The sequence below is a fragment of the Chelonoidis abingdonii genome, chromosome 1 (assembly GCF_003597395.2).
Source record: "Chelonoidis abingdonii isolate Lonesome George chromosome 1, CheloAbing_2.0, whole genome shotgun sequence".
Taxonomy (NCBI): Eukaryota; Metazoa; Chordata; order Testudines; family Testudinidae; genus Chelonoidis; species Chelonoidis abingdonii.
This window is the reverse complement of record NC_133769.1, coordinates 231777682-231804956: the sequence shown is the minus strand read 5'-3', so window position 1 is coordinate 231804956 and position 27275 is coordinate 231777682. Positions and strand designations below refer to the sequence as shown.

At 42.3% G+C, this 27275-nt stretch overlaps 2 protein-coding genes across 6 annotated transcripts in view; one reads left to right on the top strand and one right to left on the bottom strand.

Annotated features, from left to right (window-relative positions):
* ZRSR2 (zinc finger CCCH-type, RNA binding motif and serine/arginine rich 2) overlaps positions 1 to 6354 on the top strand; it is a 29071-nt gene extending 22717 nt beyond the window's left edge. For both annotated transcript variants that reach the window (XM_032775296.2, XM_032775294.2), the window contains one exon: positions 5963 to 6354. In XM_032775296.2, the coding sequence (XP_032631187.1) occupies positions 5963 to 6021 (59 nt within the window). In that variant the 3' untranslated portion in view covers positions 6022 to 6354. The remainder of the gene's footprint in view (positions 1 to 5962) is intronic.
* Positions 6355 to 6467: 113 nt separating this feature from the next.
* The window catches only part of AP1S2 (adaptor related protein complex 1 subunit sigma 2), a 45014-nt gene continuing 24206 nt past the window's right edge, over positions 6468 to 27275 (bottom strand). For 2 of the 4 annotated variants that reach the window (XM_032775299.2, XM_032775300.2), the window contains one exon: positions 6468 to 9743. In XM_032775299.2, coding sequence (XP_032631190.1) covers positions 9696 to 9743 — 48 coding nt within the window. In that variant the 3' untranslated portion in view covers positions 6468 to 9695. Of the gene's footprint in view, positions 9744 to 13170; positions 14666 to 27275 lie in introns of those variants that run through there. The other 2 variants (XR_012654787.1, XM_032775302.2) reach the window with 1 other exon arrangement.

Sequence of the window (27275 nt, the reverse complement as noted above, 5' to 3'; positions counted from 1 at the left end):
GGACTGACCGTTGGGGAACACCACTAGTTACCCCTCTCCATTCTGAAAATTTACCATTTATTCCTTCCCTTTGTTCCCTGTCTTTTAACCAGTTCTCACTCCATTAAAGAATCTTCCCTCTTATCCCATAACAATTTACGTAAGAGCCTTTTGGTGAGGGACCTTGTCAAAGGCTTTCTGGAAATCTAAGTACACTATGACCACTGGATCCACCTAGTCCACATGTTTGTTGACCCCTTCAAAGGATCACCTCTAGATTAAATATATTAAATATTGACATTACATTAGCTATCTTCCAGTCATTGCATACAGAATCTGATTTAAAGGACAGGTTACAAACTATACTTAATAGTTCCGCAATTTCACATCTGAGTTCTTTCAGAACTCTTGGGTGAATGCCATCTGGTCCCAGTGACTTGTTACTGTTAGGTTTTTCAATTAATTCCAAAACTTTCTCTAGTGACACTTCAATCTGTGACAATTCCTCAGATTTGTCACCTACAAAGGATGGCTCAGGTTTGGGAATCTCCCTAACATCCTCAGCTGTGAAGACTGAAGCAAAGAATTAAATTAGTTTCTCAGCAATGACTTTATCATCTTTAAGCGCTCCTTTTGTATTTCGATCATCCAGGGGCCCCACTGGTTGTTTAGCAGGCTTCCTGCTTCCGATGTACTTAAAAAACATTTTATTACCTTTTGAGATTTTTGGCTAGCTGTTCTTCAAACTCCTTTTTGGCACTTATTACATTTTTACACTTAATTTGGCACTGTTTATGCTCCTTTCTATTTACCTCACTAGGATTTGACTTCCACTTTTTAAAAGATGCCTTTTTATCTCTCGCTGCTTCTTTTACATGGTTGTTAAGCCATGGTGGCTCTTTTTTAGTTCTTTTACTATGTTTTTTAATTTGGGGTATACATTTAAGTTGGGCCTGTATTCTGGTGTCTTTGAAAAGTGTCCATGCAGCTTTCAGGGAATTCACTCTAGTCACTGTACCTTTTAATTTCTGTTTAACTAACCCCATTTTTGCATAGTTCCCCTTTCTGAAATTAAATGCCACAGTGTTGGGCTGTTGAGGTGTTCTTCCCACCACAGGAATGTTAAAATGTTATTATGGTCACTATTTCCAAGTGGTACTGTTATAGTTACCTCTTGGACCAGATCTTGTGCTCCACTTAGGACTAAATTGAGAATTGCCTCTCCCCTTGTGGGTTCCTGTACCAGCTGCTCCAAGAAGTAGTCATTTAAAGTATTGAAAAACTTTTGTCTCTGCATTTTGTCCTGAGGTGACATGTACCCAGTCAATATGGGGGTAATTGAAATCCCCCACTATTATCGAGTTCTTTATTTTGATAGCCTCTCTAATCTCCCTTAGCATTTCATTGTCACTATCAGTGTCCTGGTCAGGTGGTCGATAATAGATCCCTACTGTTATATTCTTATTAGAGCATGTAATTACTATCTAGAGAGATTCTATCGAACATGTGGATTCATTTAAGATTTGTACTTCATTTGATTCTACATTTTCTTTCACTAGGGTGACCAAACAGCAAGTGTGAAAAATCGGGATGGGGGTGGAGGGTAATAGGAGCCTATATAAGAAAAAAACCCAAAAATCAGGACTGTCCCTATAAAATGAGGACGTCTGGTCACCCTGTCTTTCAGATAGTGCGCTACCTGCCCCCTGAGGAATGACTTCCTCATTCCAATTCCTTATACTCTTTCCTATGTGGAGCATGCAAAGCGGTAATAAAATAACTTCTAGAAATCAAGGTTAATCTTGACAGTTGGGGTGCTATTAGTGTTTAAAATCTGCATTTGCATTCCAAATGGATCCTTGAAATCAGAACAAGTGTGGGGCATAAATTAGATACAATACTTAAGGAGAGATTTTCAAAGGGCAATTAGGTGCCTAACTCCCACTGATTTTTTTCAAGAGGAGCTGGGAGCCTATCTGGTTCTTGAAACTATCCCCCATAATGCAGATACTTCTTTATAGCCACACTATTAAATAGAAAAGGAAATATTTATTCCAGCCTTGACTTGAGGGTGCAGCTTCTTCAAAAGTTTTGACTGTGCCAGTGGTTAATATCAATAGTGCATTCAGCTGCTGCTAACTCTTGTATTTTTCCTCCTCATTTAAGCTGTCTGGGTATGCATTCAGCACCAAAACTAGACTGCCCACAAGTCTGCTGCTACAGCTTTGAGGTATTAGCAGTCATTTTCCAACTGCTTTCATACCTCATGCTTCAGTACTACCATTTCCCATAACACTTAAGTGAGGTCTGAGTGTGTGAGAAGGCTTCAGAATCACAGTCATGTGCATGGCTTTTTGTAATTACACTACAGCTTAGTGAGTGATTATTTTTATTTGAAATCAAAACCAAAGGTTTTTTTTAAATGTAAGCTTAAATTTTGCAAGGGAAATAGCAAAAGGGGCTCAATAAGAAACTAAATTCAGAGGATGGATCTTCTGTGATGTGTATTTCTACTGCCATTACAGCTCATGAAGACTTTACAAAATGCAGTAGTACTGACATAGCTCCTACCATGTGGTATCCTGAAGGAATATGACAGCACTGAGGGGCCCCAGCGTGCTAGCTACTGTACAAATAGACAGTCCTTGCTCCATGGAGCTTACAATCTAAGACAAACCCCCCCAGAATAAGGGCATTTCAAGCAGTCCGTACTGAGTGTAGGCTATTGACAAGATCCCATCTGTAAGTGAGACATAATTCTGGTGGAGTCTACTTTAAACAGGGCTCCTGTACTGTTGCTGCCTTTCGTCAGAGCATGTCACTAATTTCATGGCTAGACTTCAGAGAAAAGCTGAAAGTTACTGAGCCAGATGCAGGGTTGTGGAAAATCAGGCCCTTCATCTCTTCTGGCCCTCTTGGTTCTCCAGTTCATAGCAGTAGCCAGGGCCGGCTCTGACTTTTTTGCTGCCCCAAGCAAACAAAAAAAACCTGCAAGGCAGCTGGAGCACCGAAGCAAAAAAAAAGCAAACCTGCGGGGCCGCCAGAGCGGCAGAGCAAAAAAACCCATGCAGGATGGCCAGAGTGCGAATCCAGGGGGGCTCCTGGCATTGCAGACGTGCCCCAGGCAGGGGCAGAGGGGGGAAAATAAGGGGGGCGGCCAGGGCTTCTGCCGTGCTGCCTGCTGGGAGGGCTCCGCTCCAGTCAGCGGGGAAGGAAGGACACAGGCTGCCCTGCCAGGCTTGCTACAGACATGGCACCACCTGGGGCAGATGGAGGATGCAGCCCACTCCCAGCAGGGTGCTCCCCTCCTCCACCCTCTACAGGGCAGCCAGAGCAGTGAACCAAAAAGAAGGAAAAAAAACCTGTGGGGCGGCAAAGCAAAAAAAAGAATTTGAGGGAATGCAGCCCCTTAGAATCTGCCACCCCAAGCATGAGCTTGCTCAGCTGGTGCCGGCCCTGGCAGGACCAGGCCATGTTTAAAACATTTTTGGTAATCTTTCAGCTCTAACTTTTGCCTTTCATACTTAAAGGGAAGAGTCATTTTCTCAGCACAGATGATGACCATCCTGTGCATTACCACAATTATTGTATTAAAGGCTACACAGTTGTTCAACAGTGAGAGACACCTGTCTCAGTGCTATGTCATTCACTGTACTCTGCCTCAACGAATAAAAACTGGAGCTATACTGCATGTCAGCAGCTCTCAGAAGCAAAGCTCTTAGTACTATTTCTTGTTCAGCCAATCACTCAGACAAACAAGTTTGTTTGCATTTGCAGGAGATAATGCTGCTCACTTCTTGTTCATGTCATCTTAAAGTGAGAACAGCCTTTGCATGGCACTGTTGTAGCTGGTTTGATGCTGCCAGATGTGCTAAGATTCATATGTCCCTTCATGTTTCAACCACCATTCCAGACGACATGTCTTTTAAATCTTCTGAAAGCATGCTCCATCCCTCATCCCTCTCAGATTTTGGAAGGCACTTCAGATTCTTAAACTTTGGGTCAGGTGCTGTAGCTATCTTTAGCAATTTCACATTGGTACCTTCCTTGTGTTCTGTCAAATCTGCTGTGAAAGTGTTCTTAAAAGGAACATGTGCCGAGTCATCATCTGAGACTACTGTAACGTGAAATATATGGCAGAATGCAGGTAAAACAGAAATGGAGACATACAATTCTCCCCCAAGAAGTAAAGTCACAAATTTAATTAGAGCATTATCTTTTTAATAATCATCATCAGCATGGAAGCATGTTCTCTGGAATGGTGGCTGAAGCATGAAGGGGCATATGAATGTTTAGCATATCTGGCATGTAAATACCTTGTAATGCCAGCTACAAGAGTCCCATGCGAATGCCTGTTCTCTTTTTTGATGACATTGTAAATAAGAAGTGGGCAGCATTATCTCCAATAAGTGTAAACAAACTTGTTTGTCTTAGAGATTGTCTGAACAAGAAGGAGGCCTGAGTGGACTTGTAGGCTCTAAAGTTTTGGTTTTGAATGCAGTTATGTAACAAAAAATCTACATTTGTAAATTGCACTTTCACAATAAAGAGATTGCACTACAGTACTTGTATGAGATTAATTGAAAAACACTCAGTTTTAGAGTGCAAATATTTGTAATAAAAATAAAGTGAGCAGTGTACACTTTGTATTTTATGTTGTAATTGAAATCAATATATTTGAAAATGTAGAAAAACATCCAAAATATTTAATAGATTTCAATTGGTATTCTATTGTTTACCAGTGCAATTAAAACTGCCATTGTGATTAATGAGTTAATTGCATGAGTTAACTATGATTAATCAACAGCCCTAGAAATAAAGATGCAGTTTTTAAACAAGGAGGGTAATTAACCATTGCATAAGTTAGCATAACAACAACATAAGAACGGCCATACTAGGTCAGACTAAAGGTCCATCTAGCCCACTATCCTGTCTACCAACAGTGACCAATGCCAAGTGCCCCAGAGGGAGTGAACCCAACAGGCAATGATCAAGTGATCTCCTGCCATCCATCTCCACCCTCTGACAAACAGAGGCTAGTGTAGATCATCACTAGCATTTTTAATCAATACTGGATCCTTCTGACACATACTCTAGTTAAAGCAGGAATTAATGCAGGAAAGTAGCATGGCTTGTGTTGTACAGCTCAGGCTAGATAATAATGGTCTCTCAGGGCCTTATCTATGAACCTCTTCAGCGTCCCTTCTTATAAAGTATGGAGTCCGTATGCCCCTCACCCTTGTTCCAGCTTCACAGGACATGAATGGGAGGGAAAGCAAGTAGAGAACACATTGGTAAAGGAGGGGGACAAGTGGCTAAAGCAACTATTTTTTGGGGAGAGGGTAGCTTTGAGGGAAGAAGAGGCAGTAGGGTGCAAGGGTATATATTCAAGTTCTCTAGTTAGCCACAGAAGTGGCAGCACTAGTTCACGATACCCTAAACAGAGAAGTCTGACACAACCTTGTAAAGATGCTGGTTTATCACTTCACTGAAATATGAATACAAAACAACATCCTGCTGCTTTATAAGACAAGTAAAATTAAGCAGGTAGAACAAAAAACTTTTACAGTCCTGGTACCAAATGAGATCAAACGATGGAGTCCAAACTGCCAGGAAAACTAGATTTTCATGGCAGCAGGCCCATAGAGGAAAATTTTGCAGCACAGCAGAATTAGCAGAACCCTGCTTATAAATCAGAAGTGATGTTAGCTTGAGGTTGATATATACCCCTAAATGCTTTTTCGCAGTCTATCCTTCAACACTTGGAAAAATATTCTGCGAGGCATTCAGCTTGAAAATTCTGTAAGAGTCCAATGCTCAATATTCCAAGCACAGCACAAACTGTATGGCAATAGCTGGAGTAGAAAAGGACGATTATGTAGAGAACCTTACTCTTGCACTTAAGGTTGTTTTCATCTTATCCTTGGCAGAAACCCTTTAAGTGAGAGTACTAATGATTTTCCAAACTTCTTTCTTCCTTCAGGTAAAGCCAAGTGGAATTCAGACAAGAACCTTAGTGCTCCCTTTTTGAAAAGTGAGTGACGGCTTCTCCCAGTTAGAGAAACACCTTCACTGAAATTAGGACTGTGTATGCTGTACTGAACAGCCCTTTATTATAGTCAAGAAATTGAATGCTAAGTTTGTATTATCCAAAACACCTTCAGTTAGTGTGTTTTTGGCTTTAATTCTTAAATGAAATAGCACTATAGCCTAAACTGAATATTCATTTAGATGGAAGTTTCTTTACAGTAAAGTGTTTAATGTGATTAAGCTTTCAATTACCTGCTAACTTATTTTCTGTAAAAGTGTTAATAGCTGTAAATAAATGGAATCTTGAGTATACATTACACTTTAATAAAGTTTGTTGCAAATCAAGTGATGTAATGTTTAATTGTGCATTATTTTTACCTATCACTAAAAGATTTACCTATCCTCTCCTTCCCTTTGCAAAAATAAACCTTTTGATTATATATAAGCACAAAGCAATGGTGTAAAAATGAACATTTATTACAATTAAATTAATGTGATACTAAGACAGTGGTCACAGGTTTTGACACAATCACAACAAAGCTTAATCCAGCGTAGCACATACAAGTGACAATGTACACCTCAGAAACATGTTTGTTTAAACACACACAAAACTGCTTTCAGATCGACATTTTACATGAAGGAAATTCAATCACTTCAACAGCAGGCCATCCCATACCAGTTGTATCTCATCTTTTTTTGCATATTCTACATGAGCAAAATGCATAACAGGGCTCTTGTGTACCTTATACAAACATGATATTCTAGTGATTTGAGAGGCCTGTGTTCTGTACATGACATGAGTGGATATGAATACTGTAAGTGTGTGGTACTGCTTACGTCAAGTGAGCAAACTGAAATGTTATGAAGCCTATGGTCAGTTCCAGTATAACAGCAAGCTTAGAAAAACACTCATCTCGTGATCACTGCAGATACACAACAGTAGAACTTTGCTACTCCACATATAATTTGCAGAAAAAAATGGCACTAACTTCTCAGCAACAGAACAGAGTTCTGTACAGAGATCTCACAAGACTAAATACTTTAAGGTGTAGACTATATTGCAAAACACCTATAACTGTCAAAATAAATGAACAAAGTACATTTTGTGGTCTATTACCCTTGATTATTTGTTCATTTACATGCTGAAACTCACTCAGTAATTTTCAATAGGACCTCAGTATAAATTAGGTTAGTGGTACTGAATACAAACACTTGTGTTTGCTTAAGCTTAGTAATTTCACAATGGATGTCACCTGCATGTACAGTGACAGGACATTAAAGTATATCAATGAAGCAGGTTAAAAGATTTTTTAAATAGGTGCTGATGCCCCTATTGAGCATACCATAAAATACTAATAAATGCAAAGCCTTGTTTCTAGAGTTCAAAATAAAAATTTCTAAATTGTTATATGCAGTGTTGTAGCCATATCTGTCGCAGAATATTAGAGACACAAGGTGGATGAGGTGATATCTTTTATTGGACAAACTGTGTTAGTGAGAGAGAGAGAAGCTTTTGATCTTACAAGGAGCTCTTCTTCCAGTCTGAGAAATGTACTTAAGTCACAGCTAAACACAATGTGGAACAGACAGCATAAGCAGTTAACACATTTCAATGGACCATTCAAGGTGAAGTGGCCCGTTAACACCCTTCCAGTTCTAAGGGAGGAAGAAATATGTGGAGAGGCAGCTTGGGTAGGGGGATTGTTAGTAGATATAGATTGTTGTTATAAACCATAAATTCAGTGTGTCTGTTCAGTCCATGATTTTTAGTGTCTAGCAAAGTTATGAATTTAAGCTCCCAGGCTCACCTTTTTAAAGTGTGCAGTTTTCTTTTGAGGACGAGGACTGATAGTTCAGGTATAGAGTGACTGCTTTGAGAAAAGTTTTCACCCACACTGTCACTAGATTTATGGTTTATTACAACAATCTATAACCCACTAAAAACATCAGCACTAGAACTGAGGGGGCGCTATGGCCCTCCCACTTTTTGAAAGTGGATGGGCCTGTCCTGTCCACTTTTTGCCACAGGCTCTCCCCCTCCTCTTGTGTCCAAGGCCCTGCTCCCCGCCCCCCACTCAGGCAGGGCCAGCAGCTGGAGCCCAGCTGGGGAGCCTGGGCAGCAGGGGGTGCTGCACCACTGACTCTCTACCTGCCCAGGGTGGGGGGCCAAAGAGAAGCCCTGGGTCCCTCATCCAAGGCAGATGAAAGGTCCGCAGCCATTCACATCTGACTGGCTGTTTGGCTCTTCCCACAGCCAGGCTGCAGCTCTGAGGCCCTATCCCTTGGCTGGAGCTGGGTTGAGGTAAAAGCCATGCAGGCAGTCTGGGGGGCCATGCACCCTTTACCTACCCTGGGCAGGGGGCCCGCAGGGCAGGAACACAGACCATGGGCTGCTCTAGGGGTCCCCAAGCTGCAGGCAGGTGGAGAGTCCACAGCTCCCAGCCTGATCCAGCTTGACAGGGGGCAGGGTCTCAGGCAGAGCCACAGGGCAGCAGGAGCCCTGGTCCCCCCACTTTTGGGAAGGCTCCGCCAGGATTAACAACCCTCCCCCAGGTGCCTTCTCCTCATTCTGTTTCCCCCTGTGACTGGAGGGGTGTTAATGGGCCACTTTGCCTTGAATGGTCCCTTGAAATGTCTTAACTACTTATGCTAAACAATCTGTTTCACCTGGTATTTAGCTGTGACCCTCAGAGTACATTTCTCAGACCTGACATGTTGCAAGCTCAAAAGCTTCTCTCTCACCAACAGAAGTTGGTCCAATAAAAGATATTACCACACTCACCTTCTCTCCCTAAATTTTAAATTGCACATTTTTAACTTTCCCTTTAGGTTATCCCTTCCTCTCCATGATGTCAAGTGCCACCCCAGCATATTTTACATTATCTACTCATCTGAATAGTGAGAAGGGCAAAGTACATAATCAAGGTATAAGTCTACAGTAGTTAAGCAATAATACTGATGTTAAAAACAGGATGGTTCCAATATGCAGGCTGTAAAAAATAATTTGTATTTCCTTTAAAATACATTAATTCATGTACTTGTGTGTAAAATCTTTGTACTGAATACTTCCATTTCTATCAAATGGTCTGGTTGCAGCTTTGGTGCTAAAAAATGAAGCCACCTTAACAGCTCATACCAGTTTGATATACAGATCATACTAGGGTTCTTTGGTGTAACGAAAAAAATTCCATAGTAAACAGTTAATTCCCAATCTTTCTGTATTAACTGGAAAAAACAGATTTTTCACAAATGTTGACATAGAATGTAGATGAACAAATAAGTCTTTCGTTGCATAAAACCAAGTTCCACATTGTTACATTTAAAGTTGTCACATGTACTTTCCTTTCTGTTAAACATGACAATGTACTGAAGCTGATTCATTTGTTTCCTTAAGTCACAGTTGCTAATTCAACAGTATAATTACTGAAGTCGTCACCTATGATTTTCTCAAATGCACCAAAGAGAGGTCTTGAATTGAAATCCCTTTCTTTTATCCTTTTTGGAGGTTTTACAATTTTGTTCCCTTTTTTTAAACTTTAAATGGGATATTTTCTTGTAGGCCTGAATGAAGCAATTTAGCAAAACAGTAATACTGACAAACAGCATCTTACACCATTAGCTAAACATTAAAATGATGGCAGTGGACATTTACAGTATGTGAAACACCAGGAGACTTCAGAGGAGATTTATGTGAGTCCAATTTCTTCAAGTACACTACGTGGGGTCTCTGCTTCCTGTGGAGGGAAAATTTGAGACAGTGGTAAACAGATCCCGTGCTCCTAGCAAACAAGCTCATATGTGGAAAGTTAATATGGAAAGTGCTTAATTAAAAAAAATCATAAGGGAAAATGTGAGTTTATATGTATTACATCAGATGCATTTCTAAAAGGATTATTAAGAAGTTAGCCATCCCTATAAACTATGGCATGTAAGCTTTATGACCCTTAACACTAAAAAGAAAATAAATTAGACGTTCCATCATGGAACAAGTCACAACTTAGTAAAACAGACATGAATTTTTTTTAAATCTAATAGATTGGACATTATTTCATTTTGTGATATTTTATGGAGCTCCAAAAATCCCTCACGTAAAAATGAAATGGCTAAGGTACTGTACAGATACAATATCCTTTAAAATGTCTAAGTTCTGGAAGCAAAAAGTCCTAGTCAGGCAAAATCAACAGTATTAATTCTCAAAATAGCCCTCCCAGCTAGAGACATTATCGTATACTGGACAAAAACTACTTAAGAAGGATGAAATGGCCAATCTTGAAGTGAAGGGAAGCCCAAGATTTGGGGCTCTAGTATTCTAGGCCAGGCATAAACTTCTGGAACCAGTTCTTTCCTAGAGGTACTGCACTAAGTTTTCAATGAAGACGTTTTCCCTGTACCAAATAAAGCAAAAAGTGTTTAATATATTTATATATACAGTAACTCCTCACTTAACGTTATAGTTATGTTCCTGAAAAATGCAACTTTAAGTGAAACAATATTAAACGAACCCAATTTTCCTGTAAAATTTGATGTAAATGCCGGGGGTTCGGTTCCAAGGAATTTTGGGGGAAGGGGCCAGACAAAAAAGACATATACTGTACAGTACTGTACTACGGTTGGGAAGTGCCCCTGGCTTACTCCACATAGGCATAGCCCACTGTAGGCAAGGACGCTAGGAAGCACTTCCGCAACAGCAGTGGCAGCTTCCCTGGAGAACAGGTACTGACTTTGCAAGGGGATGCTCCAGGCCCACCTCTTCCTGTCCCCGCTTCACTCTAGGCCCATCTCTTCCAACCCCCACAACACCTCCACCTCCTCTCTGGAGCAGCTGCATCCTCGCTCCTGCCCCTCCCTCCCAGAAAGTTTGAAGTGCCGCCAAACAGCTGTTTAGCTGTAGGGGAAGGAAGGGGGAGGAGGTGGAGGAGAGGAACTTGTGCAATGCTCCTTTGTAAAGTCGCTGCTCTTAAAAGCAGTGGACAGAGCAGGCAAGCAAACGACATTATAAGGGAACATTGCACAACTGTAAACAAGCATGTTCCCTAATTGAGCAGCGACAACGTTAAGTGGGAGGACATTAAGTGAGGAATTACTGTACTAAAGTCTATATCCGACTTTCATTTAGGGAATGTGAAGAGTTATTTTTAAGCAACTGGAAGAAGATCTAGCCAATCAGAAAAACTGTGCTGTCCATTTCCACAATTACTAGCAACATCATAGTCAATGAAAATAGATACTGTGTCTTTATGAAACCAAAATCAGAGTAATTTTAAAGCACCCAGAGAATGAAAAACAAAAGCAAACTTACTTTAGCATCCTAAGACAAGGCATGTCATGAAGCAAGAAAAAGAAAGATTACAATTAAGCAGCAAATCCTCAGAGTTTAGTTTTATAGAATATTTAGATCCATTTTAAAAGTGTCAGTTTACTAGTCTTGTACCTATTTGACTCAAGTGGTTTAGTATTCTAACACTAACACTTCAGAAATGAGTAATTTAATCTCTATATGCGTCATATGTAGAATGATCAAGTTTTTAATCTTCAGATTAACGCATGTATATACACTGATTTACTATTAAAGGCACAAACTTAAATATTAAGAAAGTTCCACTTCACTTGAAACAGGCATCTTTGTACTTTGAAAGGACACTGTTGAGTAGCTTAAGCCCAACATTTGACCCAAGAGGTCCATTCTACCCTCAATGTATATACAACTCCATCAATAATGCTGGAAATTAAGTACGAAAAGGAGACTAACATCACTCAATGCTATTACAATCTGATTAGACAAAATTCTGTGGACTTTTTCAATCCACCCACTTTTCAATAAAATCAAAAATTCCCCCTTTCTAATAAAGCCAAGGACATAAAATCTCACTTCCACTCATGTGACACCCACAGATGTTTTCCACCACTGAAGCAATATTAAATATTAAATATTCCCAGACCCGTACTGACATGGAAGCTAGTGTGAAAACAGCCTTGGCATATGATCAATTATAAAAATGTTAAAAATACTTATGCAAATTTCTACTCCATAATAATGGGGGGGGGGGCGGATGAGGAGATTCTAAAACGAAATATCAAAACTGGTGAGAAAAGAAATAGCATTTTCATGCTGTGAGAATATTACAGAACAAAAACAAATTGAAAAGGATATTAAAACAATGAGTTGAGTGTCTTTTTAAGTATGTTTCCCTGTGCACTAATTTTAAGCATTTATTATAATAAATGTGGATTGAACTTTATTCCTATGATTGGATTAAGAGAAACAGAACTGTTAAATTCTCATGCAAGCTGGTGGGAGCTTGACCACCAAATTTATCCTGTTTATTTTAATGCAATTTTTCAACATCTGTCAGGGATAGTCTAGGTTTACTTGGTCCTGCATCAGGGGAGGGTGCTGAACTTCATGTCTGCTAGGTCCCTTGCAGCCCTACATTTCTGTGATTTTAACTTTTAATTATAATGGATTTGAAAACCTACAACTACAGAGGTGAAACTGATTATTTCCTAAATGACCAAAAAATACTTCTTTCACAATAAACTACCTGGTAACTATTGATTAATGTTGCCACTTCAATTTTTGTACACTAAGGAACTTTTCTGCCACTGTATATTCAAATTCCCAATAATCTAATTGTAAAGGTTTTTACTGTACTCAAAATAAAGTTTCTTCCAGCCAACTGACCCTGTGTAGTTAAGCACATTGCTTCACTCATGACTCAAATAAAATTCAATGGCATTTGATTGGATACTGTGTTATTAAAAATCTAGAACTAGACCTCACGAGTAAATCATGATGTATGCTTATTGTACAATAGCGATAAGTGATAGTCTTGTGATAGATACATTTTATCCGGAATTCTTACCAACTGCCTTCATCATTCCAATTTAGGATGCCTTGATATTTTTAAACATTGTGTTATGAACTTTAGAAATCAATTTAAGACTTAAATACAACATGGACAAGATATATGCCATATTTAGTTCTATTTGTGTTTTTTAGATTTAGAAATCGTTTGTATACATTTTTATCTAGCTGTTATGGAATGTTTTTTACAACATTTTATAAGGCATCTGCAATACAGAATTTAACAGGTAACAAATACACATCTGAAATATCAGAAACAAGAGTTGAGAAAAAAAGCCATTCACATGAGACAGAAATGCATGCAATACTTTATTTCAGACATGCCAGGAAAGCTAATTCATTATCTAGTCATTTAAAAGCAAGTGACTGTATACAGATAAGAGAAACAGCATTTCATTACAGCTCACTGCATAGCATTATAAGCCAATAGTCATGAGAGAATGCAGATTAAAGCAGCATTAACCAACTGCACATGTTAACACAAACTGTTAATGTCTTACAAAAAAGAGTAACAAATCTGGAAGTTGAAAACCACCCCTATGATCTAGTTTTCTATAACATATCCCAGAATGCTGCAAATTAAATCCAAAAATTCCCCTTTTATGTCCCCCAATTTTTTTAAAGTCAGATAGACATTTAAAATTACTGCATTACAATATATGAAATACTTCTGAAATTTTAAAGTGTTTGTGGTCAATTTGTTTAACTACTTCCTTTCTATTTAAATGAATATAATCTTTGCCTTAAAGATAAAACACCTCTATAGAATATAATTAGTGGACAATATAGGGTGAAGTATATGTCTTCATCTTGGATCTGCATATACTCAGGATAGTTATTTTAATAGAAATCTTTAAAGTAGCAGCCTTCCTTTTGTGATTCAATACATCTTATTTCAAATTACAAATACTGATTAATGAACATTAAGATTTTAATATGCTATTAATGACTGAATATTAAAAGCAAAAAGTTAAAACTTTGTGAAGTATTAGGTTGCAAAGGAATGTACTTGGGTAACAATTTTAATCTTTACTACTATAAAAGGAGGACAAGTGCTCAAGTGTACTCAAATCTTTAAACACAAATCAGAATTTTAGAACTCAGATTTTGTGATATTACAAAAACATTATCTTAAATGTCAGCGATCAGGCATAACAATTTCTCCTCGCTACCTCTATACATAAACAGTGAATCACCACTGTCCCAACAAATACTTTCAAAATAAATTGAAAGTAAAGGCAGAGGAAAATGCATTTTACTTTTGCATTTTTCATTAGAGATGTATACAGTTTTACAACTATACATAAAGCTTATACATGTGTATGTATATATCCTATACACACTTTAAAAAGATAAGCCTTGCACTATTCCATGGGATCTCTATACACTTTTGATGTATACTTAAAAATACATATAAAATTGTAGTAACACCACAGATGAAATATTTAAAAGATTAATGTTACAGTATGTATTTATTCAAGCTGAATGACTTTCACACAACTGTTAAACATCAGACTTGGAACTGTTCACACAGTAAGAGATCATATGCTGACAAGAACAAGTTATATCAAGATGAGACATGAGAATACACAAACAGAAGGAAAGAAGGAAAGTACAACAGCAAAGATAATGATTGTGGTATAGTCTATTGTGTTCAAGATGATTGATTTCACCAAGCTGAGGATAAAGTTCTGCCATGAATAAGTCAGGTCTATCTCCTCTCTGAAATGCTGCATGCATGATGAATGAAGTCATTTAGTACACTGGGACATTAAAGTATTCATGACGTGGCTACAAAAAGAAATGTATACGTTCTTACACATAGTACACAGGTGGACAGATACAAAATAAATATTCTTGCCAAAAGGTTCTTACAATACTATCTCTAATATAGAACTACACACTAGCCTTGTCTCCACTAGCCCTTTGGGGAAAATATTTTACCATTGTACTACCATTAATGCTCCTCCACTGGTGATATAATGCTGGGAGCATTAAGACAGGGCCCAGGCATTTACATTTCTATATCATCTAGATCTAATATAAGCGGATCCAGAAGACATGGGTTACAACATGTTGGAGAGCTATCTCCATTAGCTCTTCCACCACTGCTACCAGTAGCAGCACTGTCCCAGTGAAATTTCCAAGAAAGCTTCATGTAGACACAGCACTGTCATCATTATTTCAAGTGGGGTTGGTGGGGGTTTTCTGAGAAAAGGTGGCCCTTTTTTTCCCTTTCCTTTATATGAATACCACAGATTTCATTCATAGATTGATGACTGCCTTCCAACCCGTTAGGCCAGATCCTTTATGAATACTACATCCATGTAACAATATGCTACTAAAATGTTTGTGTTTGGATACTAAGAGCTTTATAAATGTATCTGATCTTCTGCTGTGCATTACATGTGGAAGGGACCCATATTTACTACCTTAAACCAGATTATGGCTGGTGCTACCAAACCGTTTATCTGCACCAGTTCCAGCCAACAGACTTGCCCACACGAGGGCTCTTTATACTAATACCAGTGCATTTGAAATGATGATAGTGCAGATAAGAATTTTATCAGAAAATTCTGTAGTGTGAACCCTGCCTCTGAAGGTACAAATATTTTAATCAGCAGATACTCAAAAAGGAACTGTATTTTAACGAAATTTACCAAAATGATGGTGTGGTATGTTTTTCCTTACAGTTATCTACAGCAGAGTACAAATTGTTAAAAGAAGTTAAAGGAATATTCTGCAAATATTAGAATTCCATTTGTACTTCTAAGAGATTCAGCCCCAACAATTCATTTTTCTGTGGTTTTAAAATGTGTATGTCTCATGAAGAGGGGAATCTTGATAGTATCTGGCCCACCTCTCAAAAATGCACTTTTGTTTAATGATTACAAGACTTCCCTAACTCAGTGTCGTGATCAAAAATTTTTCACAGATTAAATCTTACTATTTAACTGAAAATACTCTATTATTAACATAACAGTTTGCTCTTGGACGGCATTATGAATATAAAACAGAACATTAGAAAAACTGCTTCAGTTGCAGTATATTGTTAAAACCCACACAGCATTCACAACATATGTTCACTTTTTGCAATGCATTATGATGTTTTGAGGACACTTGGGTCAGAATTTCAAGTACTGAAGGGATTTAGGAGCAGAAGTCCCACTGAAAGTTGACAGGACATTTACTTTTCAGGCCGTCAGGCATTTTTTGAAAAATCGCCCTGTCAGTTACTACCCTTTACTGTATGCCAATTAAAGACATTTCACTTTCTGTTCTAGGAGTCACCAAGAAAAGAAATCTCAATACAAGCAAAATTCTTAAAAAGGGATGGAAACACTTATAAGACAAACTTCCACACTTGCTAATCTTATCTGTAACACCGCCCCCGCCCCCCCATACAGCTGGTCTTTAAATATCTCCAATTCAGTTTAATGTCAAATATTTTAACAAATGACAAAATAAAGATGTATAATTCCCAATTTCCATGGACACCATTCTTGAGGAAGTAACATTACTCCGCAATGTTTGCAACCCAAACATTGTAGCACACCAATTATTTAGAAATTGAATATAAACAAATGAATTTTACTAATTCAGCACTTCTGAAACTATGGTACATATACCATTGGTAGGAGAGCAACAACCAAGTGGGATATGGGTTGGGTTAAACTTCTAATGGATTCTGATTCAGATATTAACCGCGCTGATAAAAATCAGTAAAAATGGTGTGTCATGATAGTTTTCAAACTTCAAAACCTCTCATTGCCCAACCTAAAACAGATATAAACTAACAAATAGTGAAGAGAAAGTTTCAGTTCTGGTCTACACTAGAAAAATCACGCTGGTTTACCTATGTCAGAGAGGAACGTGAAAAATCCACACCCTTAAGTGTTGTTAAGCAAATCTAAGTCCTTGCGTAGACTGTGCTAGGTAGAAGGAAGAATTATTCTGTTGACCTAGCTACGGCCTCTCGAGGATGTGGATTATCTATGCTGATGGAAGGGGTTCTCCCATCAGCATAGGTACTGTCTATACTGAAGTGCTACAATGGTGCAAGTTGAGTTCTTGAAGCATATTCTAGCACTGGCCCTATTCCATCATAGGTGTGTGTGCTCGCCACGTGCACCGGTGCTGGAAGTTTTTCCCCTAGCAGTACCCATGGGGGGAGAGCCCCCCACGACCTCTGGAGTAGCGCCTGCCTGGCGCAGTATAAGGGGAGCTGCGTGCTCCCCCCATCCTCAGTTCCTTCTTGCCAGACAACTCCAACAGAGGGGACGGAGGGTGGGATGTGGAATAGACACGAACACCACATCTCAAAGAACACCAGTTACAGAAAAGGTAACTTTTTTCTTCAAGTGATTGCTTATGTGTATTCCACAAAAAGTGATTCCAAGTGATTGGCGGTGGGTAGGAGTTCACAAGTTCCCAGGACGAAGGACAGCCCTGCCGAACCGGCGTCATCCCTGGTTTGGGAGACAATTGCATAGTGTGAGGTGAACATGCGAACAGACGACCATGAGGCGGCCCTACAAATGTCCCGGATGGGGACGTGGGCCACGAAGGCAGCCAATGAGGCCTGTGCTGAGGGTGAGTGTGCGCTCACAATAGGTGGCGGGGGAATGCCCGCCAGCTCATAACAGGAACAGATGCACGAAGTAATCCAGTTGGAAAGCCACTGAGTGGAAATCGGCTGGCCCCTTGGACACTCAGTTGAGGCGACACACAATTGTGAGGACTCTGAACGGCTTAGTCCGCTCAAGGTAGAAAGCCAGAGCCCGCCACATGTGGAGCATGTGGAGGTGATGTTCCTCACTGGATGTGTGAGGCTTGGGGAAGAAAACCGGTAGAAAAATGTCCTGACTTGCGTGGTAGGCAGAAACCACTTTTAGGAGGAATGTGGGGTGTGGGCAGACTGGACCTTGTCCTTATGAAAGGACACGTACGACTGTTCGGAGGTCAGGGCCCTGAGCTCTGAGACACGCCTGGCTGACATGATAGCGCCTAGAAAGGCCACCTTCCACGAGAGGTGAGATGAGGAGCCTGTGGCCAGTGGTTCAAGCGGTGGCCCAGTGAGATGACCCAACACCAAGTTTAGGTCCCACTGTGGAACCAGGAGTCTAGAATACAGGAAAACTGGCCAGTCATAACATGAGAAAATACTGTGTCCTTGCACCGGCAGATGGAAGACCGATATGGCCGCCAGGTGCACCTTGATGGACAAGGGCGCCAGGCCCTGGGCCCTCAGGTGGAGGAGGTAATCAAGGATAAGCTGGATTGGGGCAGTCACCAGGGAGACACCCTGGTCTGCCATCCAGAGCTGGTGGGCCACTTCCAGGTGGAGGGACCACATCTGTTGCGAAGAGAAGTGCCTGCTTAAGCAATCCACCCTCTTGTTGCAGGCGCCTGGTAAGTGGAAGGCCTTCAGGTGAATGTCGTGGGCTATACAGAAGTCCCACAGCCTGAGGGCTTCAATGCAGAGAAGCGGGCCCCGCCTTACCTGTGGTTATAGAACACTGAGTCCGTATTGTCCGTGAGGACCCTGACTACCTTGCCCTCCAGGTACGAGCAGAAGGTCACACACACCAGCTGCACCCGCTCTGAGCTCCTTGACACTTGTGTGTAGGGTCAGGTCCTGAGCCGACCACAGGCCTTGGGTCTGAAAGCTTCCCACATGGGCCCCCCAACCCAAGTCCGATGTATCGGATACCAGCTCTAGCGACGGGGCCCTGTTTCTAAATGGGACCCCTTGGAGCATGTTGTTCGGGGTGGACCACTATTGCAGGGAGGTAATCACAGTGTCCGTAGCCTGGGAGAAATTCAAGGCCAACCAGAGTTGGAGAGGCCTCATCCTGAGTCTGGCGTGACGAACCACGTACATGCACACTGACATATGACCCAAGAGCTGCAGACAAACCCTGACTGTTGTCACCAGGACCCTTGTGACCGAGCCGATGAGACCTTTCAGAGTCTCGAACCTGTCTGGTGGGAGGGAGGCCCTGCCCACTGCATCCAGGAGCACCCTGATAAACTCTATGCATTGGACTGGGACTAACGTGGACTTGGTGTTGCTTACCAGTAGGCCCAAGGTGGTGCATGTGGACAGGAAAAGTGCCACGTGATCCCTTACCTGCCACCGCGAGGTGCCCTTGACAAGCCAATTGTCCAGATAGGGAAATATCTGTACCCGCTGCCATCTGAGGTAGGCTGCTACCACTGACATGCATTTTGTAGACACTCTGGGGGCAGTGGACAGTTCAAATGGTAGGTCCGTAAATTGGTAATGATTCTGACCCACCACAAAAAACGGAGGAAGTGCTTGTGACCCTCAAATATGTGGATGTGGAAGTATGCGTCCTGTAGATCGAGGGCAGCTACCAGTCCCTGGATTCCAGGAAGGAGAGGATGGAGACCATGGAGACTATGTGGAACTTCAGCTTCACCCCGTGCTGGTTCAGACCCCGTAGGTTCAGTATGGGCCTGAGACCCCCTGTGGCCTTCGAGAAGGAAATAATGGGAGTAGTACCCCATGCCCATGAACTCCTCGGGTACTGCCTCTATTGCTCCTAGTCCTACGAGCCACCCCACCTCCTGCTTCAGCAGAGCTTCATGCAAGGGGTCCCCCAGAAGGGACGGAGGTGGAGGGTGATTGGGCGGAGAGGAGGTAAACTGGAGGGTGTAACCCCGGGAGATGGTGATGAGGATCCTTCGGTCTGAAGAGAGCAGAGACCATTCTGGAAGGAACGCACACAATCGGTTGGAGAAGGGAAGCTTTATTGGGGTTAGATCCCTGATGAGGACTGGCAGGTTGCCCCCAAGCGTTCCATCAAAATCGCCTTTTCCCCACCTGCTTGCCCTTGGAGGATCCAGGCTGGGGGGCAGGCCAAGAGTGCCTGTGAGGGCATCTCTTACAGTCCCATTGCTTCTCATGGGCAGCCTCATACTTCAGGAGGTAGCCAGGGTCGAAGTCTGATGCTGCTTGAACTTACGTTCTGCCAGAGCTGGGACACAGAGACAGGTTCTGGAGCGTCATGTGGGAGTCCTTCATGCTATGCAGCCTTGTATCTGTTTCCGCTGCGAACAGAGCTTTCCCATCAAACGGGAGATCCTGCATGGAAGATTGCACCTCGCTGGAGAGCCCGGATAGCCGGAGCCATGACGCCCATCTCATGGACACCGCAGAGGCCATTGAGCATGCAGCAGTGTCTGCAGCATCCAAGGCAGCCTGCAGGGAAGCCCAAGCTGCCGTTGCCCCATCCTTTACCAGAGCCCTGAACTCCTCCTTATTGCGCTCCGGGAGGGAGACCCCAAATTTAGGCAGGGCGCCCCACAGATTAAATTCATACTGACCAAAGAGGGCCTGATGGTTTGCCACTTGTAACTGGAAGCTCAAATTTTTCTTCTGAAAGAGTCCAGCCTCCGAGAATCTTTGTTCTTTGGGGTCGGAACTGGCTGACCTTGTTGTTCCCTGTGGCTGACCGACTCGACCACCAGGGAGTTGGGCGTCGGGTGGGTATATAGGTACTCACATCCTTTAGTGGGTACAAAAGGACTTACATTCTGCCTTTTTTGACATAGGGGCCAACAAGGCCGGTGTTTGTGTAGGGATATTAAAGAAGGTACTAACAGTGATTCCCCCAAGTGACAGTGACCCCCCAGTTTCACCAAGTACAAAAATCTTTTAGTTCTTCTGTTAAAACTTGTAAGCTAGTGTCTGCAGAAACCATTTGATTACATCTGTCCTGTGAAAGATACTCTATTACTATGTAAAACTTACAAACAAGTTAATTGATTTTGTTCTTGAAGTAAACACTATGCTAGCCTTAAGCCAGGGGTAGGCAACCTATGGCACAGGTGCCGAAGGCGGCACACAAGCTGATTTTCAGTGGCACTCACACTGTCCAGGTCCTGGCCACTGGTCTGGGGGCACTCTAAATTATTGTTGTATGTAAAGTAAATAACATTTTTAAAATGTTTAAGATGCTTCATTTAAAATCAAATTAAAATGTAGTTATATATTATAGATTTAGAGAAAGAGACCTTCTAAAAACATTAACATGTATTATTGGCACGCGAAACCTTAAATCAGAGTGAATAAGTGAAGACTCAGCACACCACTTCTGAAAGGTTGCCGGGCCCTACCTTAAGCTGTAATTGATACAATGTAAACAAACAGACCCCCACCCTCTGTGATTACAGGGCCAGGAGTCTCATAGGAATTAACACACACTCCGAAAGTGATGGTGACAGTAAATTAAAATATGGTTAAGATACGGAATGTATGTTGATGAATGCTTGATGTACATGAATGGTTAGGGAGGTGCCAGTCTAGAAAGGGAGTATCCATCGGCCAAAGAATGTATCAAGTGGACCACCAGACAACCCCCGGAGGGTAAACTGGGATCCACCTCATCCCCTGGAAGGATGAGAAACACAAACGTTGGACAGTGTGAAGCCACCAGGAATGTGCCATCTGCTGATTGAGTCAGCCATAGCAGGATGAAACAGCTCCCATAGACTAAGACAGAAATTAATTCCTATAAGAATGAGGACTTTGAGTCTCTGGTTCTGCTGCCAACCTCCAGGAGCATCAGGTGCATCTGACACAGACTCGGCTCCATCTTCATGACCAAGATACTGGCCAGTAACTTGGCATGAGCAACTTCTAGGCTGGTAACTATAACACCTATACAGAACTTGAATGAACGATTGTGTGAATATATTGTGTGTGTGCATGCGTGTATGTGTAAGGAATAAGTAGTAATAGGAATGAGTCAAACATTGTTTACTTTTGTCTTTTGCTTTATTATTATATTTACAATAAATGTGGCACCTTTACCGTATCCTTCTGAATAAGATCCTGTTGGTTTTTATTATATGGGTAAAATTTGCTACATGGCATTTGAAATTTTAGCCACCCCTTGCATGATATTCTTATCGATAAACTAAGCAAATACAATTTAGATGGGGCTACTATAAGGTGGGTGCATAACTGGCTGGATAACCATACTCAGGGAGTTTATTATGGTCCCCAATCCTGCTGGAAAGGTATAACAAGGGGGTTCCACAGCGGGTCTGCTTTGGGACCGGCTCTGTTCAATATCTTCATCAACGACTTAGATATTGGTATAGAAAGTACGCTTAAGTTTGCGGATGATACCAAACTGGGAGGATTGCAACTGGTTTGGAGGACAGGGTCAAAATTCAAAATGATCTGGACAAATTGGAGAAATGATCTGAGGTAAACTGGATGAAGTTCAATAAAGACAAATGTAAAGTGCTCCACTTAGGAAGGAACAATCAGTTTCACATATACAGACTGGGAAGAGACTGTCTAGGAAGGAGTATGGCAGAAAGATCTAGGGGTCATAGTGGACCACAAGCTAAATATGAGTCAACAGTGTGATACTGTTGCAAAAAAAAAGCAAACGTGATTCTGGGATGCATTAACAGGTGGTGTTGTAAACAAGATACGAGAAGTCATTCTTCCGCTCTACTCTGCACTAGTTAGGCCTCAACTGGAGTACTGTGTCCAGTTCTGGGCACTGCATTTCAGAAAGATGTGGAAAAACTGGAGAGGGTCCAGAGAGAGGCAACAAGAATGATTAAAGGTCTTGACAACATGACCTATGAAGGAAGCTGAAAGAACTGGGTGTGTTTAGTTTGGAAAAGAGAAGACAGAGGGGACATGATAGCAGTTTTCAGGTATCTAAAAGGGTGTTATCAGGAGGAGAGAAACTTGTTCACCTTAGCCTCTAATGATAGAAGAAGCAATGAGCTTAAACTGCAGCAAGGAGATTTGGTTGGATATTAGGAAAAAGTTCCTAACTGTCAGCGTAGTTAAACACTGGAATAAATTGCCTAGGGAGGTTGTGGAATCTCCATTCTGCAGTATTAAGAGTAGGTTAGATAAATGTCTATCAGGGATGGTCTAGACAGTATTTGGTCCTGCCATGAGGGCAGGGGACTGGACTCGATGACCTCTCGAGGTCCCTTCCAGTCCTAGAGTCTATGAATCTATCAATCTATGGAGCGGCAAGACCACCCTACCCAGTGCTAATGGGGACAACATGTTGAACAAGGAGTCCAAGGCTCCTCCATCTCCTCTGCCTGGAGGTGGAGGCTTGCTTCCACCCTCTTTAAGAGCTCTTGGTGGACCCTCCTCCTGCGGGATGGAGGTAGGCAGAGCTGCAATTGCCTCCTCCGGGTGGGGCGAAGAGATGCTTTGGGTGTCTGCTGGCACCAGAGGATCCACCACCTGGTTGGACTCCAGACACAGTACCAAGGACAAGCATCCCACCGACTCCTTTGTCGAGGGTCTGGAGAGGGAGGCCGACGGTTCTTCCGAAGCTCTGGCCACCAAGCGAGCTCCCACTGGGGGCTGCGCCAGAGGCCAGTGCTCACTGGTACCACTGGGCCAGCCACGATGCTCGGTGCCACTGCAACTGCTGTGGCACCGGCTGCCCGGGTTGGCCAGTCTGGCCCGAAGGACGGCTACAAATGGAGATCGCGCTGGTGTAGGATCCGCTGCTGTCTCTTGACTGGGAGGAATGGCAGTGCCGGCATCTGCAACAATCACGGGACCGCAATCTCGACGTGGAGGACCGGTACCGACGATAACGGCTGATCCACGAACGGCCTCGACAGGCGGACCCTCAACGGCAAGGCGACGGCAATCGACACCCAGGGCTGTAGTGTCTTGGCGGAAACTTGGAGCAGGAGCCCAAGCAGGAACGGCATCAACGACCCTGCCATGACTGACTGCGGTACCCTCTCTGGGACGAGAGCTGACGACGACGTCCACCGCAGTCCCATCGATATCAGCTCTCTCAAGAGGATCAGTGCCGCGAGTCGCGTTTGGACGGAACCCAGCCCAAGAGTCTGGTCGGTGTTAAGGGCGATCCACGTGGACTCTGCCCCGAGCGGACGCTGGGCGGTGATCAGCATCAGGAACGTTCCCTTTACCGAAACCAATACTAAGCCGGGGGTGACTGCGGAGATCCCAGTGGAAGCTTGCCTCTGGAGCATGGGGCCAACATCAGCGGCGCTCCGGGTACCGGCATGGACAAGACGTCCCAGGCTCCTGAAGGTCTTCAGGCATGGACGGCATCCAGATATCTGAGAGGCCTGTTCTGAAGGGGCCGGGCTACTCCTCTCTATGTGAGTCGGAGGCCTAGGGCCTGGTGAGGATCGAGGACTGTCCAACATGGGCCTAGCCTCTGTTCCAGACTTCCCTCGGTGCCGCTGCGAAGAGGAAGTCTTCTTGGCCTTCTTGGCATGCCCCGTGGACGGTGAGCAGCAGATCACCGCATACCAACACCGCGGTGCACGGTACCGGCTTGGAGCGGCGTGCCAGGATCATGGCAGCGCTGACTCCATCAGAATGGCTTGGAGCCTAACGTCACTTTCTCTTTTGGTTCGAGGCTTAAACGATTTTCAAATCTTGCACCTCTCACTGATATGGGTTTCTCCTAAGAATGCCGTGGCCCAGGCTCACTGATTAACTAAAACTAACTAACTACAGGTACTAAACGAACGAACAGTTCTGGGGATGAGCTACAGCAACGCTGGAGCAGAGCAGTTCTAACGCACCTTCACTGGCGGCAAGAAGGAACTGAGCGTGGGGGGAGGGCGCAGCTCCACTTATACCATGCTGGGCAATGCAAGCGCCACTCCAGAGATTGCAGAGGGCGCTCCCCACTACGGGGACTGCTAGGGGAAAATCTTCCGGCACCAGTGCACATGGCAAGCACGCAGACCTATTGTGGAATACACATGAACAATCATCGAAGAACCCTACTCTGTTCTGAAAAGCAAATATCTGCTGAAATGTATTGGGAGTAAAAGTCTCTGAACAGGAATCTATTTCAGTGGGACTCGCTGGACATAGCTCACAGTGAGAGAAACAGGAATGCTGGAGCCCAGCAGCACAGTTTTGGAGTCACGAAGGCGATATGGCCTATCCTTGTGGCAGAGTGTGGTTCTTTGGGGGTCTAGCACACTGAACATATCCTCCCTTGGGACTGTCTAAAGGTTAGGGAACAGCGCAGATCCTGTAAATCCATAACATATGGAATTATGAATTTTCTACACATGGACACTAGCATGGCTGATAGATCTGCAGCTTCTCAGCTTGGCCACATGGCAAAAGAAGAAACATTTAAAGAGCCATTTAAAAGGGGTGCTGCTCTGAAGCAGGAGACTTGACCATTACCACATGTAAGCCAGATGTGCAGGAAGGCCTCTGCTCAGCTTGAACACTGACAAGTTTCAGATTCTCAGAAGGAACTAGATCAGGCCCAGGAAGGATGTATCACAGGCCTGTTCTCAAAAGACCTGTAACTCAAATACTTTACGAGTAGAGTAACTTTGGTTAAGAAATCCCTTGGCTAAACTGATGTTCCTTGCTTCCATGCCACATTGTCCCTGAAGGTGTTAAACCAGAATCTTGAGCAGCCACTGCCTAGGTAGAACTAAGCAACTGGGGGCTCAGAAAGTCTGAGACATTGGTTTCAGGGTCTAGGTGGCTGCACTGTGGAGTCCCATGTCCCAAGGTCTGAGTCTGGGAGTGCAATCTAGAGACCCAGAGCTAGAAACAATTAGTAGACTACCCAGACCCCCTGAGCTTAGAAGCACATGGAACCAGTAGTTAGGTCTACTCACAATAGACTTGTATTCGTACAGTTACAGCACAACTGTCCTGGTTGTGACATCAACCACCCACCTCTGAAAATCACTAGTTATTTAACTCAAATTTTGCCTGACATCATGAGCTTGGTTTCAAATTGCTCTTTCTCAAATATTTATTTGGAAATTCACGCATCATGAGTACTACTTCAAATGTCAGTCTCTCTTAACAGAAGGATTTTCAAAAGAACCTAAGCCAGTAAGGCTCCTCTGAAAATCCCAGCCTGTCACTACGGATTTGTATACATTAGGAAAGTGGTTCAGATGAGATTCATGTTAGCTAAAATATCTAGCTAACCCCAACCTAACTTTAATCTTTTCCCAAGCATAGATATACAGGTTAACAACTTTTGCCTCAATTTAGCTAATTGATGTTCATACTACTAAACTGAGGCAATATTGTGTCTAGATCAGGGAAAAGTTGATATTAGCTCTAAGTATGGATGCACTAAATGATGATGAATACACTACCTCTGTAGTATCTTCTACACCTTCTACATAAAATCAAAACAATAGTGAAATCCTTAGCGGACTTCATAGAGAGTCTCTTACTGCTCCATTTTTGGGATCAACATTCTGTGCAGCGTAGAGGATGATTTTTAAGGTTGGGTTTTGTTTTGCTGGTAGGGGTGTAGAGGTAGGAGAGAGAAATGCATTAAACTGTGAGTGGAAATGAGTTGACTAATCTCAGGCTGACCTGGACCACTTTTCCTAGTCTAAACAAATACAAACCTGGAGCAACAAATCAGTAGTCAGTATAGAATTGGTAATAACTGTAGTTCATTTTTCAGGAGTGTTTTTGCTCCAAGAAGCAAACTATCTTTGGGGAAAACAAGGAGAAATTTTAATTAACATTGAAATCTTCATTAACAACTGTCAGTTGGAAGAGATTTCAAGACAAAATGTATTTGAAGATAAGATTGCAAAATTAATGATTCCACTCACACACTATTTAGGAAATATTAACAGGTTTACAGATCCTGGCCATGTAAATGTAAAACAAAAACAGTAAGATTTTGTTTAAAGGGACACTTATACAGGAATTCATCAGATCTTAGATCAATTTAACAAATAGAGGTTGAGTCACCAGGAAATATTTCATAAGAGACTTCTCTATGCAAAGCTGCTACTGTTCACTTTCTTTGCAGTTCCATCGTTAGGCAATTGAAGCATTAATTTTGCAAGAATATAAAAATTTTACACAGGCACACAGTGAAGTAAAACTGTCGTCTCCCTAGTCTTCACTTCACCAGCCAAGGAAAGCGTGAGACAACAATAGTGACTCCTCTCCTCCTCCTCCACTCTCAACTGGGGAAGCAAAACTACCAGCTGAATCTTCATTCACTTTAATCAGACTTCGGTGGGTGTCTTTCTTCCCCCTTACCCACTCCCACCTCTTCCCTGATCTGGTTGGAACAAAAGTGAGAATCCCTTTAGAATGCAACACCTCATACCTGCCAGTTAATTGATAAATGGTGTATTCTGAAGGATTTACACAAGCTTTACAGTTAGGGAAGTAAACATCCAATATATCACACAAAGCTTTCAAAAAATTTTATTCCTTGTCATCATAGATACCCCCATTGTGACTGTTATGAAATATTACTAAGCAATGCACTTAAGGTAAAAATCACACTCAGTGGAAATTGTCACAATCATAATTAAGTCATGACCATTACTCTAACATTTGCAAATGCTACCCTCAGATATG